We start from the raw sequence: 17509 nt of genomic DNA on the forward strand, positions 1-17509 counted from the left end.
GTGAGTATGTGGAGAAGGCTTTGTACACTATTTGCAGGAATATAAATTAATTCACTATGGAGAACAGTTTGGAAGTTCCTCCAAAAAAAATTAAAATTGAGCTACCATATGATCCAGCAATCCCACTGCTGGTTATATACCCGAAAGAAAGAAAATTAGTATTTCAAAGAGGTATCTGCACTCCAATGTTAATTGCAGCATTGTTTACAATAGCTAAGACTTGGGGTCAACCTAAGTGTCTATCAACAGATGAATGGATAAAGAAAATGTGGTACATACATACAATGGGGCACTATTTAGCTAGAAAAAAGAATGAGATCCAGTTATTTGCAACAACACAGATGAAACTGGAGATGGAGATCATTATGTTAAGTGAAATAAGCCAGGTACAGAAAGACAAACATCACATGTTCTCATTTATTTGTGGAATCCAAAAATCAAAACAATGGAACTAATGGACATAGCGAGTAGAAGGATGGTTACCAGAGCCTGGGAAAAGTAGTGGGTGAGCGGGGAGGTGGGGATGGTTAATGGGTACAAAAAAATAGAAAGAATGAATATGACCTACTATGTGATAGCACAATAGGGTGACTATAATCAAAAATAACTTAATTGTATATTTTTAAATATCTTAAAGAATGTAATTGAATCGTTTGTAACTCAAAGGATAAATGCTTGAGGGAATGGTTACCCCATTCTCCACGATGTGCTGATTTCACATTCCACGCCTGCATCAAAACATCTCATGTACCCCAGAAACATATACACCTACCATGTCCCCACAAAATATTTTCAAAATAATAAAAAACATTATAGGACACAGCTAAACCCATGCTGAAAGGGAAATTTTAGCATTAAATGCACACATTAAAAAGAAGAAAAACTGGGTGCTACTTGGGAGGCTGAGGCAGGAAAGGATCACTTGAGCCAGTAGTTCAAGGCCAGCCTGGGCAACATAAGGAGACCTTTTCTCTTTAAAAAAAAAAAAAAAAAAAAAAGTACTCAAATTAATAATCCAAACTCTCATCTCAAGAACCCAGAAAAAGGTCAAAATACGCCCAAAGAAGAAAGGAAGACCAAGCACAGTGGCTCACGCCTATAATCCCAATACTTTGGGAGGCCAAGGCAGGTGAATCACTTGAGCTCAGGAGTTAGAGACCAGCCTGCCCAACACGGTGAAACTCTGCTTCTACTAAAACCACAAAAAATTAGCCGAATGTGGCGGCAGGTGCCTGAAGTCCCAGCTACTTGGAAGGCTGAGGCAGGAGAATCACTTGAGCCCGGGAGGTGGAGGTTGTAGTGAGCTGACATTGCACCCTGCACTCCAGCCTGGGCCACAGAGTGAGACACAAAGAGTTGCTTCTTTGAAAAGATCAGTCAACAGATGAACCTCTAGCAGACTACACTGAAAAAGAAAAAAAGAAAGAAGATAGAAATGTCCACAGGGAATATCACTACACACCCTGCAGACATCAGAAAAACATAAATGGTGCTGGAACAATTGAACATCCTAGGGCCATAGGAGGAGAGAAAGACAACGAGGAGGAAAAGAAGGAGGAACAGCAGCTTAACCTAAGGCTCATACCTTCTGCAAAAATTGACTCAATATGGATTGCAAACTTATATGCAAAATGTAAAACTATACAACTTTTAAAACAAGATAGGGGAAAAATCTTCTGAATCTAGATCTGGGCAACAAGTTCTTAGATTTGACACCAAAAACATGATCTGTAAAATGAAAAAATTGATATATTAGACCTAATTAACATTCAAAACTGTTGCTCTATGAAAGACTTGTAAAGGAATGAAAAGGCAAGCTACAAAATGGAAGAAAATATTTGCAAATCATGTGTGCAACGAAGGACTAGTATCTAGACTATATAACAAATTATCAAAACTCAGGCCAGGCACCTTGGCTCATGCCTGTAATCCCAGCACTTTGGGAGGCTGAGGCGAGTGGATGACTTGAGGTCAGAAGTTTGAGACCAGCCTAGACAATGTGGTGAAACTCTGTCTCTACTAAAACTACAAAAAGTTAGCTGGACGTTGTGGCATATGCCTGTAATCCCAGGAGGCAGAGGTTGCAGTGAGCCGAGGTTATGCCACTGCACTCCAGCCTGAGCGACAGAGTAAGACTCCATCTCAGAAAAAAAAAGTAAAAAAATCAACAGTAAAAAAAAAAAAAATTAATTAGAAAATGGGAAAAATTCATGAAGAGATAGCTCATCAAAAGGGTATACAGATGGCAAATAAGCACATGAAAAGATGCTCAATATCATTAGCTATTAAGGAAATGCAAATTAAAACCACAATAAGATCTCACCACACACGTATTAGACTGGCTGAAATAAAAAATAGTGACAATAAGCCAGGCGTGGTGGCTCATGCCCATAATCCCAGCACTTTGGGAGGCCGAGGCGGGTGGATCATGAGGTCAGGAGATCAAGACCACCCTGGTTAACATGGTGAAGCCCCGTCTCTACTAAAAATACAAAAAAATAACTGGGCATGGTGGTGGGCACCTGTAGTCCCGGCTACTCAGGAGGCTGAGGCAGGAGAATGGCGTGAACCCAGGAGGCAGAGCTTGCAGTGAGCCGAGATCATGCCGCTGCACACCAGCCTGGGTGACAAAGCGAGACTCTGTCTCAAAAAAAAAAAAAAAAATAGTGACAATACCAAATGCCTGTGAGGATGCAGTAAAACAATCACTCACACATTGCTGGTGCAACCACTCTGGAAAACAGTCTGACAGTTTATTTAAAAAACTAAAAATTAGAAAATGGGAAAAATTCATGAAGAGACATCTCATCAAAAGGATATACAGATGGCAAATAAGCACATACAATTCAGCAACCACCATACAATTCAGCAGGTATACTCCTGGGCATTTGCTCCAGAGAAATTAAGACTTATATCCACACAAAAACTTATATTCATACAAGCCAAATCTGGAAACAACCCAGATGTCTTCAATGGGCAGATGGCTAAACCAACTGTGCTATACCCATACCATATAATACAACCAGGCAATAATAAATTATTCGTATATGCAACAACCTTGTATGATCTCCAGAGAAATACACTGAGAGAAAAAAAGTCAATCCCAAAAGTTTATATACTATATGTTTCCATTTATTAAACATTTGTCTTAAAATGACAAAAAAAATTTGTCTTGAAGTGACAAAGTCATAGAAATGATAACAGATTAGTGACTGCTAGACATTAAGGGGGATATGGAATGGTAGGGAAGTGGGTGTGTCTAGAAAAGGGCAAGGTGAAGAATCCTTGTGATCATAGAAGTGTTCTGTATTGTGGCTGTATCCATGTATCCTAATTGTGATATTGTACCATAGTTTTGCAAAATGTTACCATCAAGGGAAACTGGGTAAAGGATACACAGGATTGTTTTTATTATTTCTTACAACTGCATGTGAATCTACAATATACAGCAAAACATATACTTAATGGAGAATATTTAGGTTTATTTCCTTTAAGAGTAACGCTCATTATCACCCTCCTGTTTGACACAGCATTGGAGATCCTAGTCAGCAACATGAAAACAAAACACTAAGGATTAAGAGGGAAAACACAAAACCCAGTGCTTGCAGATGATACTATTAGCTACCTGGAAAAAGAGAGAGACAGAGAGAATATCAATAACAACGATGACAACAACAACAACAACAACAACAACAACAACAAAAACCCCACTAAAACCAATAAGAGACTCCACCAAGGTTGTCCCATATAAGATCAACCTACAAAAATTGATTAACTTCTAATACTTGAAAACATATATCAATATTTGAATATCATATATCAAATAAAGGGTTAATATCCAGAATATATAAAGAACTCATAAAGCCCAACAACAATTGTTTATATAAACAATTAAAAAGGGGACAACAAACTTCAATAGACATTTTTCCAAAGATGATATACAAGTGGCAAACACACATATGAAAAGATGCTCAGCATTACTTATTATTAGAGAAGTGCAAATTAAAACCATAACATCATCTAACACTCATTAGCATGGCTACTATAAAAATGAAAGGAAAAAGGAAAGAAGAGGAGGAATGAAGGAGGGAGCAAATGAAGGAGGAAAGGAAAGAAGGAAAGAAGGAAGGAAGGAAGGAAGGAAGGAAGGAAGGAAGGAAGGAAGGAAGGAAGGGAGGATTGGTGAGGATGTAGAGACATTAGAACCTTTATATGCAATGTTCGTGGGATTGTAAAATGTGTAACTGCTATGGGAAACAGTATGGCAGTTCCTAAAAAAAGTAATAATAAAACTACTATATGACCCAAGAGTCCCACTTCTGGGTATAAACGCAAAAGAATTGAAAGCAGAGACTTAAGCAGGTATTTCCCCCCATATTCATAGCAGCACTATTCTCAATAGCTGAGAGGTGGAAGCAATACAAATGTCCATAGACAGACGAGTGGGCAAACAAAATATGGCATATACATACAGTGGCTTATCATTCGGCCTAAAAAGGAAGGAAATGCTCTTACATGCTGCAACAAGTATGAATTTTAAGGACATTGTACCCAGTAGTGGGATGGCTGGGTCATATGGTACATCTAGTTCTAGATCCTTGAGGAATCGCCACACTGTTTTCCATAATGGTTGAACTAGTTTACAATCCCACCAACAGTGTAAAAGTGCTCCTATTTCTCCACATCCTCTCCAACACCTGTTGTTTCCTGACTTTTTAATGATTGCCATTCTAACTGGTGTGAGATGGTATCTCATTGTGGTTTTGATTTGCATTTCTTTGATGGCCAGTGATGATGAGCATTTTTTCATGTGTCTGTTGGCTGTATGAATGTCTTCTTTTGAGAAATGTCTGTTCATATCCTTTGCCCACTTTTTGATGGGGTTGTTTGTTTTTTTCTTGTAAATTTGTTTGAGTTCTTTGTAGATTCTGGATATTAGCCCTTTGTCAGATGAGTAGATTGCAAAAATTTTCTCCCATTCTGTAGGTTGCCTGTTCACTCTGATGGTAGTTTCTTTTGCTGTGCAGAAGCTCTTTAGTTTAATTAGATTCCATTTGTCAATTTTGGCTTTTGCTGCCATTGCTTTTGGTGTTTTAGACATGAAGTCCTTGCCCATGCCTATGTCCTGAATGGTACTACCTAGGTTTTCTTCTAGGATTTTTATGGTATTAGGTCTAACATTTAAGTCTCTAATCCATCTTGAATTAATTTTCGTATAAGGAGTAAGGAAAGGATCCAGTTTCAGCTTTCTACTTATGGCTAGCCAATTTTCCCAGCACCATTTATTAAATAGGGAATCCTTTCCCCATTTCTTGTTTCTCTCAGGTTTGTCAGAGATCAGATGGCTGTAGATGTGTGGTATTATTTCTGAGGACTCTGTTCTGTTCCATTGGTCTGTATCTCTGTTTTGGTACCAGTACCATGCTGTTTTGGTTACTATAGCCTTGTAGTATAGTTTGAAGTCAGGTAGCGTGATGCCTCCAGCTTTGTTCTTTTGACTTAGGATTGTCTTGGCAATGCAGGCTCATACCCAAAGGATTATAAATCATGCTGCTATAAAGACACATGCACACGTATGTTTATTGCGGCACTATTCACAATAGCAAAGACTTGGAATCAACCCAAATGTCCATCTGTGACAGACTGGATTAAGAAAATGTGGCACATATACACCATGGAATATTATGCAGCCATAAAAAAGGATGAGTTTGCGTCCTTTGTAGGGACATGGATGCAGCTGGAAACCATCATTCTTAGCAAACTGTCACAAGAACAGAAAACCAAACACCGCATGTTCTCACTCATAGGTGGGAACTGAACAATGAGATCACCTGGACTCGGGAAGGGGAACATCACACATCGGGGCCTATCATGGGGAGGGGGGAGGGGGGAGGGATTGCATTGGGAGTTATACCTGATATAAATGACGAATTGATGGGTGCAGACGAGTTGATGGGTGCAGCACACCAACATGGCACAAGTATACATATGTAACAAACCTGCACGTTATGCACATGTACCCTAGAACTTAAAGTATAATTTTAAAAAAGGACATTGTGCTAAGTGAAATAAGCCAATCGCCAAAAGACAAAAACTCCGTGATTGCACTTGTACAAGGTATCTAAAGTAGTCAGATTCATAGAAACAGAAAGTAGAGTGATGGTAGCCAGGGGCTAGAGGAAGAGAGAAATGAAGAGTTGTTGTTTAATGGGTGTAGAGTTCCGGTTTTGCAAGGTGAAAAAGAGTTCTGGAGATTTGGTTGCCCAAAAATGTGAATACACTTAACATTGCTGAGCAGTACACTTAGATTGGGTACATTCTTCTACATCAGAAATTACTGATTCAAAAGTAGAATCGCAATAAGATACCAATCACAATAGCAGCAAAAACTATAACATGTCTAAGAATTAACTGAGCATACTCAGGACTACTATGAAAAGGTAAAATTTAAAAACCATAATAAAGAGCAAACAAAATGATTTGAATAAATAAGAAAACAGTCTGTTTTTGCATGGTATGATTTAGTAATAAAAACAAGTCAGTTAACCCCAAATTTCTATAAATTCAGTATAACCACAGTCAAACTTCAAGTGGGAAAGACAGAACAGAAGTGAGTGTCCTCCCAAATTCCCCAGTAGGAAACTGCAAACTTAGTTTCTGTTGCTACTATGCATTTGTCGTTGTCCAAGGCCAAAAGAAGCCCAATTTTTGCACCTCTCTCTCCACCCCGCAACATTGACATTTTTCCTTCTTGCTGTGAATGTGCTTCCTGTCCCCCATCTGTCCTCCTGGACCCACTCTCAATACTTCTGCACCTGGGGTCTGCCTCAGGCGCTGACCTACATGACATTAACTGCCTCCCATGCTCCCTGGTTGCTTCTTGCTTCCAGCATCAGCCTAAGAGCAGAGGGAAGAGGGGAGTGAGGTCAGTGTTTCTAATCCCTTGGCTTCCTCCCTACAAGGTCACCTTAAGCTGTTGTGTCCCTTGACTGAAGGGCACTGCTCTTGGCAAGGTGGTGACTGTACAGGGCTTGCTGTCCTTCTGAGTCCTGATAACCCCTTCTGTCCCTGGCCTCTTTGGACCTTGGGGTAGTAACAGTTATCCTCCACCCACTTCTTTGTAAATAGTTTCCTAATAAATAAACTCTCCTTGAAATGTCCTACTTCGAATATGCCATCTGTTTTCTGTGGAGACTCTGATCCAATAAAAGCCATTTCTTTATTCCCTTCCCCAGACCAGCGTGGCCGGGGCCTCTTGGAAGCCTCATATGAAATGGAAGAGGAAGGGTCTGAAGAAACAAGGAGCCCCCCATCTGGGAATAGTCTCCATAGATTTGGGGCCTCTCCACTCTCGGAAACCCCTGGAGACTGGTCTGGCCAAGTAGTGGCAGAAAGCATCATGGAGAAATCCCCCATGCCTTGCTTCAAGGCAGTTGGAGGGCTCTTGGGAATGACAGACACTCAAGCCAAAAAAAAAAAAGGCTTTGAGGATGGGGTTGAACTCCACCCTCGTTTGCATCTGATTTGCCCTATTTTACTGTGGAAACAGAAAAACTTGAGAAAATGGCCAAAAGATAATTTTCATAAATAGACACTGGGATTAAATGTCAATCTTGTCCGTTTCGTTCACACGCATGTGTGCATGGGCAGGGAAGCAAAGAGAACCTGGAACCCAGGAGCATACTCTCCCTCAGGGAAAAAAAAATGCCAAGGATACCACCTCCCATAGTGTATTTGAGATTTATTCTCACTGTCTTTAATGGTCAATAGAAGAAGCTCAAATATGGGGTCAACACATTTCTCTAAAATATTGTTATCTGCCCCAAGTGTTGGAGGAACTCCCCGCACTGTGTGTGCTCTCGTTAACACAGGCCCAGTTCTTTCATGGGAGGGGAGTTGGACTAGATGACCTTTGAAACCAATTCTAGCTCCAAGTTCAGCTTTTAAAACAAGACATGGAAGGGAGAAAACAATTCTTTGTGCAGCTTGGATTATGTATAACCCAAAAGTCCAGCTCTCTCTCTTCCCTCGTTCCCCTCCCTCACTCCCTCTACGTCTCTCTCCTTCTTTCTCCTACTCCACTTCTCTCCTCTCGCCCTTTTTCTCCCTCTCTCTACTCTCTTCCACTCCTTCTCTTTTTTTCCTTTCTCTCACATGTGCTCAAGTGCATACACACACACACACACACGCATACTCTCCTTTTTTGGCAATCCATTATGTTTGACATTCCATTCTCTTCATGCAGTATCCATTTTCCTCTCCTCATCCTCCTACAATTTAGTCCGCCATTACCCTTCTTCCACCTTCCTTTCAAGTACCACTCATTCCCCTGTGTAAAGACTCCCCTTTCTACCTATAGTATTCTGACTCTCTGGATCATAGGAGACCTACATATACTTTTCCCTATTCCTTACCTGGAATGGGAAGCCTTTCCTATAAAACAAAAAACCTACAAAGTTAGGGCAGAGAAAAGCCTGCACTGGGAATCTCTAGAAAAGGAACTGGAAGCCGTCCCGTTAGGTAACTCTACTTCCTTCCTCTGGGGTCCTGTCACTTTGATTCCCACTGCTGTGACTAGAACTAGACCCTTCAGATCTGCAGCTTCTCCTTTAAAACTGTCCAAATAGGCCGAGTGCGGTGGCTCACGCCTGTAATCCCAGCACTTTGGGAGCCGAGGCAAGTGGATCACTTGAGGTCAAGAGATCGAGACCAGCCTGACCAACATGGTGAAACCCCCATCTCTACTAATAAGATACAAAATTAGCCAGGTGTGGTGGTGCATGCCTGTAATCTCAGCTACTTGGGAGGCTGAGGCAGGAGAATCACTTGAACCCGGGAGGCGGAAGTTGCAATAAGCCGAGATTGCACCATCGCACTCCAGCCTGGGCAACAAGAGCAAAACTCTATCTCCAAAAAAAAATAAATAAATAAAATAAAAATAATAAATAAAACTGCCCAGTTATAGACAAGGCCCAAAGCCCTATTCCTAGACTAAACTAGAATTTAAAAAGGAGTTTGCTTTGTCAAACGAACAAAAATAAAAACAAAAACAGTGAATAGAAAAAAATGAATACGAAACATAAAAATGGTAAAATATAGACATTAACTTCCTTCCACTGAATTCTGTTAACCCCTTCCAGAAGAGATACTGTAATTCCAAGGATCCGTCTGAAGAAACTATGGATGTGTTCCAGATCAACTCATTTCTGGTTTCTTTTTCTTACCCACATTCTAGTACCTAACTCTAATTCCAAAAACAATTCCACACCCTAGCTTTCTGTGTCCAGCGGGTGTCGCCTTTCATGGGACAACAAACCACCAGCCAGCATCCTCTCTTCCGTGGCGTGCAGTCCATTCCCCCAAAGGGTTCTCCTGGGCTTGGGTTAGAAGGGAATAGAACGGAGGCCCTGAAGAGATGTGTGCTCACCAGCATGAGGGTCTTCAGAATAAAGTAATCTGCTACTTCCAGCTCAGGTAGACAAACATCCTACAGAAATCTGTTCTTTGACCTTGGACAAGTCACTTAAATGTCTCTGAGCCTCATATCCTTTGTCTGTAACATAGAGGGAAGCAATCTGTCCCTCGTGGGGTTATTGTGAGAAGAGAAGGAGCTACAAATATAAAGGTCTGAGCCCAGTGCCTAAGATATAATAATCACTCAAGCTATGTTCCCTTCTGCATTCAGGGTATGGAAGAAATAACTGTCTAGAACTCAATCCAGAGTTAAGCTCTGTTCCCTGAATCCTGAGGGGTCTGAGGGGTCTGCCTTACGGTTGTGATGAGGATCAAGGCACCTGGTACAATGCCTGGCCAGAAAGTTGAATAACTGAAAATGGCTAACATCACTATTGCAGGCTGGCTATGTGTCTGGCAGTGTTCTTAGCCATTTACAAGTATGAACTCATTTAATCCTTATAAGATCCTGTATGGCGTGAGTAAGCTGTTAATCCCCTTCCTTGCCCATACTCTGTGACTCCATCCCACCACAGTTTAATTTCTCCTTATGAATTATTAATCAGAAAACGACCCCAAATTCTGTCATGTCTAAGTGGGAAAATGGAAGAAGGCACTGCTTCTCCCCCACTCAAGTAGAAGAGAATTAACCTCAGTCCCTGCTTTGCCCATATTCCTTCCCCAGGGCCCCAGGAAGAAGACATGGAAAAACATTATTTCCACTAAAGTTTATTTCTCCGAAACAATCACCGGTGACTTGCTGTCCTCTATGGCACACTGAGGGCCCGAGGAGGGTCTTTAACTCCCTTCCTCAGATTATATCCATCCCAGAAATATAACCTTGGATGATAATTTGGTTATAGCATAGTCCCAGGAATGAGGTCCCCCAAGTTGCTAAGTTTTACATAGGGGGAGACTGGGAAATTCAAATAATTGGATGGAGAAACCATAGGATCCAAGATAATGTCAGGGTGTTGAAGATGTTGGAGAGGCATGGTAGCATCACTGAGTCTGAATCTCCTTCTCACTTGGAGTGGAAGTTGTAGGATTCTGCCTCTAGGAAATGTGCCGTCCTACAGAATAAATAAAAAGGAGATAATGAGGCTTCAACCCAACTTGCCCCCATCATTTGCCACTGTAACCATCCCATGCCTTAATACAGTGATATTGAGAACTCCAGGGCACCGACAACTAGTACAAAGGAAACACCTTCATCCTCCTCTCCGCAGACATCCCACTTAGTAGAAGAGGAGGATGCTCCTTCCTGCTCTTAACCCTAGCAGTGGCAGCTTAAATCATGCCCTTGGCTAGATCCTCATGGAAGCTCACCCATATAATAAGCAAGATTAGTTGAACCCAACACTGACCCTTCTAACCGGCACCCCTACCAAAGGACAAGTAGGGAAGTAGACCAACAGAGATGTTACCTTCTGGATAATTGGACCCAGGAAGAGGAGTGTAACCTAAGAGAGGAAGATACTTGATTACACCAGTCTTTGTGGATGAAAGTATCTTGCATTATTCATAGCAAAGAGGGTAGGAAGGAGAGAGTCAATCACAAACAGAAAGTAAGGACAGATTGGGACCAAGAGTGGGGATGGGAGTTCAGGGAGTCACTCACTAGAGGAGCCAGCTCTCCGCCAGCTGATCAAACCAAGAGAGAAGATGATGAGGCCCAGGCCCAGAGTCACTGCAGACACAGAAACCTTCAGGGTCTGCATGGGGGACAGCCCAGGTGCTGCAAAAAATAGAAACTTACTTGAACCAATTTCTGTTGCTCACTCCCAGGGCAATTCCATTTATTGCAGCCACCTCTCAGTGGGTTAAAAGGTCCTTTATCCCAGCTCCAAGGGTCTAGCTCACACCACCCACTCCCAAGAAAATGATCTTTCTCAAATCAAACCCTCATCCCATGGACCTCTACTCCTAGAGTAAGCCTAGGGAACCCATCTCCCCAGAATTAGCATCCTGGGTTCCAGGTCCTCTCTAATACAGTGGCGCCTCTCAAGGCATCCTCTTTCCTTCCTTTACCCAAAAGGCACTCTTATCAGGATAAAGGGCTCCTCACTGTCCTCTCCATTGCCCCCATGGTGACAATGTTTGCTTCCTTACTTTCTCCAACTGAGCAGCTTCCTATTACACTGTCTTACCACGTGTCTTAACCTCCAGTGGATCCATCCTGTGAGTTATCCTACTACTTGTGTACCTTCTACATCTAGATCTCCCATGGAGCTTGTCTCCATCCCACTCCACAGCCCCTGCACTTCCTTGGGCTGGTCCTGTTCTGAATCACGTCCCACCCAGATTCTTTTCCCATGATAAAATGAACACTGCATTACCAAAGGGAGGTGCTTGTACACCCTGTGAGGAGATGTTCCCCAGGAAAGTTCAAGTGAGCATGTGATTTCCACTGTCTTCTCTGTTCTCCATTCCCTTCCCAACTGCCCAGCAGGAAACAGCACATCCCACAAGGGGAAACCTGGTTACAGCAGCTGATCTGAGATCCTGTTCTTTGGCCTTTGTAGACACCCTTCCTCTTCCTCATTTCTTCCTCTTTCTTTCCCAAGAATACCCAAAGCTGTGTGCGACTTCTCACAATACCTTTAACTACTCCCAACACTGAGTTCAAACAGTGTTTGAACTGTAATTAATTCTGTATCCATTAGCCCCTGAGCATGCACGCCAAATGGTCTGCCAGCCGTGGCTTGACTACTCCCCTATGCTTGGTAGAGCAGGCCAAATGTAGTACTGCCCCACACCAAGAAATGTCCCCCTTCTTCAACCTTCATCATTCCTTCAGCTCCCATCTGCTTCTGGCACCAGAACAGTTGAAATCGAAGGAGGCTAGAAAAGTGTATTACAATTTGGGGTTCTGAAAATACGATTGCCAAATTTACATCCTCATTTCAAAGCAAGCACGCTCCCCTCCCGCCCTCAAATATAGATGCAGCAACATCAACCACACCACCAGAGCAACAATAGCACAGACTAAATATAAATATTAAATTGGTGCAAAAGTAATTGCGTTTTTTGCCACTAAAAGTAATGGCAAAAACTGCAAATCCTTTTCATCAACCTAAATATTTCCATTTCTTTATCCCATTTCCCAATTCTGGTCCTAAGCCCCCCATAAGTTCCTCCAGACTCAGTCCCCATTTTTAGCACCTTGCTGTCTACCATGTACCATGTATCAATCCACATCTCATTTTCTCTGCTTTGACCCTAATTCCATCCATCTGCCATACACTTACTCCAGTCCCGAAGGATGGGCTCAGGAGCCCCAATGTGCTCCACCACACAGGTGTAGGTGTCCCCGTAAGAGGGGGTTAGGGCTAAAAAGGAGAGGGTCTGGTATGTCCAGTCTCCATTGGGCTGGGCAGTCTTCTGGCCACTGCCGTGAGGGATGACAAGATTCCCGTTCTTCATCCACGTGATGGTCACATCTGCTGGATAGAAGCCCCACACATAGCAGGCCAGCATCACAGGCTCCCTCGTGTTAAAAGGAGTGGTTTGGGCTACTTGCACAGATGGTGGCCCTGCATAGGAGAAAAAACATCTTTAGGAAGGAGGGTGACATTCTGGCTTCTTCTCCAACCTGGTTTCTTTTTCTATCACAACTCTTCATAGATTTTGCAACCCAATTCCCACCCCAGCCCCCCTGCCATGCTGCCCCTTGAAAGGGAATCGTTAGAATGTATTCCTGCATTGCTCTTTGTTCTCTCGCATTCCTTCATTGCCCCTTTCTTTCTTTCCTCCTCCAGAGTTATGTTTGATTACAATTAGTAAAAACCAGATCTGAACTGCAAGCTGTTCTAGAAGTCATTGTATTTATTTCAAGTACGTAAGCTGGAAAGTATTTGAAATAAGTAAGCTAAGAGTAATCCAGAGTTGTACACTGGGTTTTTTTAAGGTGGAAAAGGAATTTTTCTCCAAATCTTGTTTAATACATTAATTTGCTAGTTAAAGCCTTTTCTCCTCGCATAGTTTAAGGAAACAAGCCTAACTTAAGATTCACTCTTAAATTTGGAATGAATGTAGTCAAATTAATGAGATTGCTCATACTGCCATCTTTTACTGATTTACTCTCCTAGGTGACCCTCTTGCTTGCCTCTATCTTGACATTTTTCAAACACAATCTTAAATAAAAATCCAAGAAATTATGTTAAAATGCAGATTTCCTAGCCTGTATCCCCAGATACTTTCTTTCAACAGATCTGGAGTGGTACCAAGGGGCTTGCATATTTAACAAGCACCTCCTCCAGGCAATTCTGAGAAAGGTGGTTCAGAAACCACCCTTGAAACACACTATTCTGTACTGTGGAGAGCTTCAAGTTTACTTTTACAAACTTCAAGCCATTGTCAATGCAAGAGTTTAAGTGTGAGAAAAAGCATGTGTCAGGATCCCCTAGGATTCCGAATATTCCCATGCCTGGGCCCACCTCAGATCTAGAACACCAAAATCTGGGATAAGAAGGCATGAACATCTTGGGTACCCATCCTGAGATGCCCTGGCCTCTGCATAAGCTCCCCTCATGGTTCCTTGCGGTTCAAACCTCACCTCCCCTTCTCTACTCCTGTTCCACTCACATCAGCCACCTTGTTCCCCTTGAGGTTCAATCCCCCCTCTTTATACATTTCAGATCCACACATTTCCTCTTCTTTGCTGCTCAAATCTCAACCCCCTGGGCCACTGTGGGCTCCTCCCTGGCCTGCCCTCCTAACTGCACTTCCTGGTAGCCCCTCTGCATCCCTCTCTCCTCACGTGTCCTGTGGGTCAGTGATCCCCAGAAGGGCTGGGTATGTGTGGCACAATTCTGAAGCCCATTGCGCAAGCGCTGCATCAAGGTGTCCTGTTGGTTGAGGTAATCTGAGATGCCATTGGCCAAGCGATTCAGCACCCCAAATTCGCAAGGGACCATCTTGTTCTCCTCTGGATCCCAGCAGGTCAGCAGATCCTTGTTGAAGGAGATACAGTATGTGAAATCCTTTGCAGTCCCATCATCATCCAGTAGACAGGTGCTTTCCACATGGGCCACGAAGCCACCTAGAGGAGCCAGGGAAGGGAGAGCAGGTCAATGTCTTCTATTGGCCTGACAATAAATAAATAATAAATATACATAAATAATAAATATATATAACATATAGACATATATCTAGGAGCTCTGCACAGAGCTCTTAAAACCCTTGTAATTTCCTGAGTGATAGGGATGCTAGGTGCATCTTTTGTTTTTGTTCTAATATTTTGTCTTTGACCCTGGTTCCTGACATAGAGTGCCTAATCGCTTAGAATTTCCTAGATAGCAGGAGTGTCTTTTGTTCTAATGAGGTAACTCTTGGTGGGCTCCTAGAGGAGGGGCTGGTCACCAGAAAGACCAAGCCATGATTAGAAGCCTGGAACTTTTAGTCCCTTCCCCCATCCTCCCTGAAAGGGAAGGGGCTGGAGATTGAGTTAATAATCAGTCATGCTTATGTGATAAAGCCTCCATAGAAATCCCGGAACTGTGGAGTTTAGAGAACTTCTCAGTTGGTAAACACATCCACGTGCCAGGAGGTGAAGTACCCCAATTCTGTGGGGACAGAGCTCCTGTGATTGGGACCCTTCCAGACCTGGTATTTCTTCATCTGGATGTTCATTTGTATCCTTTAAAATATCCTTTGTTAAAGGATGCAAAATTACAATCTAGTGTTCTATACCACTGTGGGATGACTATCATTAACAATAATACATTATATCATTTCAAATCACTAGAAGAAGGATATTGAATGTTTCCAACACGAAGAAATGATCAATGAGATGATGGATATGCTAACTCTGATCTTATCACTGTACATTACATGTACTAAAACACCATTATCCACCCCAGGAATATGTACAATCATTATCAATTAAAATAAAATATCCTTTATAAAAGTCTACAATAGTAAGTAAATTTTTCCTGAGTTCCATAAGCCACTTTAGCAAATTATCAACCCCAAGGAGGGGGTCATGGGAACCTCTGATTTGTAGCCAAGTTGGACAGAAGATGTAGGTAACTCGGGAAGCTACTACTTGTGATTGGTGTCTGAAATGGAGGTGGCCTTATGGGACTGAGTCTTTAACCTTTGGACTCTATGTTAACTCCAGTTAATGTCACAATGGAATTGAATTATAGGATATCCAGCTAATATAGGATAATTGGTTGCTATGAGAAAAAAAAAAAACCCACACAATTGGTCAAAGAAGTGTTGAGTGTGAGCATATAGAAGAAAAAAAGTTGATTTTTCTTATATTCAGCTGAGAACCTAAGCCTTGGTGACATCCAGTTAGTCTGGCACAGATTTCCTGCTCAGGGACCGTCTACTGACCAAGCTCATACCCTGAAGTTTCTGAAAGCCTGATTTGAGGGAGTCAATAGAAATAGTAGATAAGTTTTTAGATCCAGTCTCCTCTTTATGCAAGACTAAGCACAGGGATAGGAGTGGCCCCCCGAGATTATTTGCGTATTTAAACATGACAATCTGCCCAGAACACAGACCTTCAGTATGGCAAATTATCGAGAGAGAATAAGGGTCAAGAGAAAGAGTCAGCCTTGTACTGTGCTGGAAATATTAAATATTCAGTTTGCACATATTTACGAAGCACTTGCTGCATGCAGGCACTGTGCTAGGAGCTGGGGATGCAGCAATAAATAAGATGAACAATGTCCTTGCCTATATTCCAGCAGGGAATATACACTGCACAGATAATTATACAGATTAATTACATTAAAATTGCTACAAAGATAAAGTACAAAGTGCTATAGGAATATATACCAGGGAGACAAACTATCCAGGGGGTCATATGCAATTACAAAATGGAACACCCTTATCCTGAAACAGGAGCAGGGGAAGGGAGAGTCCCCGGAAGAAGTGTCCTTACCTGCTCTTGTGCAGCCCAGGCTGAACCCCAGCAGCAGCGGCAGGAATATGATCATGCTCTGCTCTGTAGAGATGGCGGGAGTTCAATCCCCTGGACCAGCTCTTCCAGGGTCCGTGGGTCCTCACCTGTCCCAGAAGCCCCAGCCTGGGTAGATGATCTCTAGACACTGAGCAGAATACTATATTGCCCGGGTCCCTTGATCCCCCCAAATGAGTGATTTGGGGATACCCAGCCCCTAGATATTAAACCTGTTCCTTCCAGCTCACGGGAGTCCAGTGTCCCAAACAGGGACAGATTGGCTAGGTAGGCGGGGACAGATGTAGAGACAAATCGCTGAGTGCCTCGGCCTAGCATCATCAGTTACTAGGTAAACCTCACCCTGCCTTAGGCTTAGACAACAGGTCTCCTGTTCTCTCTTAATTCTTTTTCTGCAGAACAACCAGTGGATTTCCCTAGATTACTGGAGAGAATAATCGCAATATTCCCAGGATGTATGCAGCCTGGGCTGCCCACTGGTTTAACTTTTTCCTCTCAATGCTCTCCCAAAAGACCAGGACCAGATAACCTCTCCTATTCCTTACAGGGAGGTTACCCAAGAAGATAATTACAAAAACCTTTGTCTGTCCTGAGATGAGAGGACCCAGAGCCCTTCTGGGGCAGGTGGCAGAGGCAGAGCTGCTGAGAAGGAAGGAGGCACAGACAGAGTACAGAATTGTCTGGTCTCAAAGCAAGACTGCAGAATAAGGGAAGCAGCGCCACCTTAGGGATCAGGAATAGGGGCCTGGAAAATCCCTCCATGGGCCTCCATTGTTGCTTCTGTTCTAGCCAGTCAAGCTTCATTTCCTCCTCAGTTATAATAGCTGCTTTCTGGAGCCAGTAAACCATATCCTCCTACACTCTGAGCAATCTCACGGGGTAGACTGCAGGTTAACACCACTCAGACTCCTTGAAAAATAGCTGGTGACGGGTCGGTGCCCAGAGCTCACCTGCCTTCCCCCAAACTCTAAACACCGCTGTGTGTTTCCTCTACTATACCCTGTTCCCTGGGGGCAGGTCCCTGCATTATGAAGCCACTAGGAAAATGAGATAAAGCTTTCCTACTTTTCTTCCCCTGAAAAGACAGATTTTGTTTTTTATTTTTTGAGAATACCAAGTAAG

The 17509-nt window shown here is 42.7% G+C and overlaps 1 protein-coding gene across 2 annotated transcripts; it reads right to left on the reverse strand.

Moving 5' to 3' along the window:
- Positions 1-10162: 10162 nt before the first annotated feature.
- Positions 10163-17509, reverse strand: LOC104666623 (HLA class II histocompatibility antigen, DM beta chain). 2 transcript variants are annotated; one of them, XM_010368732.2, is made up of 6 exons: positions 16352-17507; positions 14216-14497; positions 12705-12989; positions 11075-11191; positions 10881-10916; positions 10167-10526 (listed from the first exon to the last, which is right to left on the reverse strand). In XM_010368732.2, the coding sequence occupies exons 1-6, from the start codon at positions 16404-16406 to the stop codon at positions 10510-10512; spliced, it is 792 nt and encodes a 263-aa protein (XP_010367034.2). In that variant the 5' UTR covers positions 16407-17507; the 3' UTR covers positions 10167-10509. The 2 variants fall into 2 exon arrangements, with proteins under 2 accessions (XP_030784580.1, XP_010367034.2); XM_030928720.1 differs by lacking the exon at positions 11075-11191 and having other exon boundaries at positions 10163-10526; positions 16352-17509.

The sequence above is a fragment of the Rhinopithecus roxellana genome, chromosome 4, assembly GCF_007565055.1.
Source record: "Rhinopithecus roxellana isolate Shanxi Qingling chromosome 4, ASM756505v1, whole genome shotgun sequence".
NCBI classification, from domain to species: Eukaryota; Metazoa; Chordata; class Mammalia; order Primates; family Cercopithecidae; genus Rhinopithecus; species Rhinopithecus roxellana.

Excerpts from the sequence above, each read along its gene's own strand:
- LOC104666623 (XM_010368732.2), bottom strand. The coding sequence starts at position 16,406 with ATGATCATATTCCTGCCGCTGCTGCTGGGGTTCAGCCTGGGCTGCACA. Across the intron at positions 12,990-14,215 it reads ATCACTGACCCACAGGACAC|GGCCACCATCTGTGCAAGTA; the intron begins GTGAGGAGAGAG and ends TCTCCTATGCAG. Across the intron at positions 10,917-11,074 it reads GCGGAGAGCTGGCTCCTCTA|GTTACACTCCTCTTCCTGGG; the intron begins GTGAGTGACTCC and ends TTCCTCTCTTAG.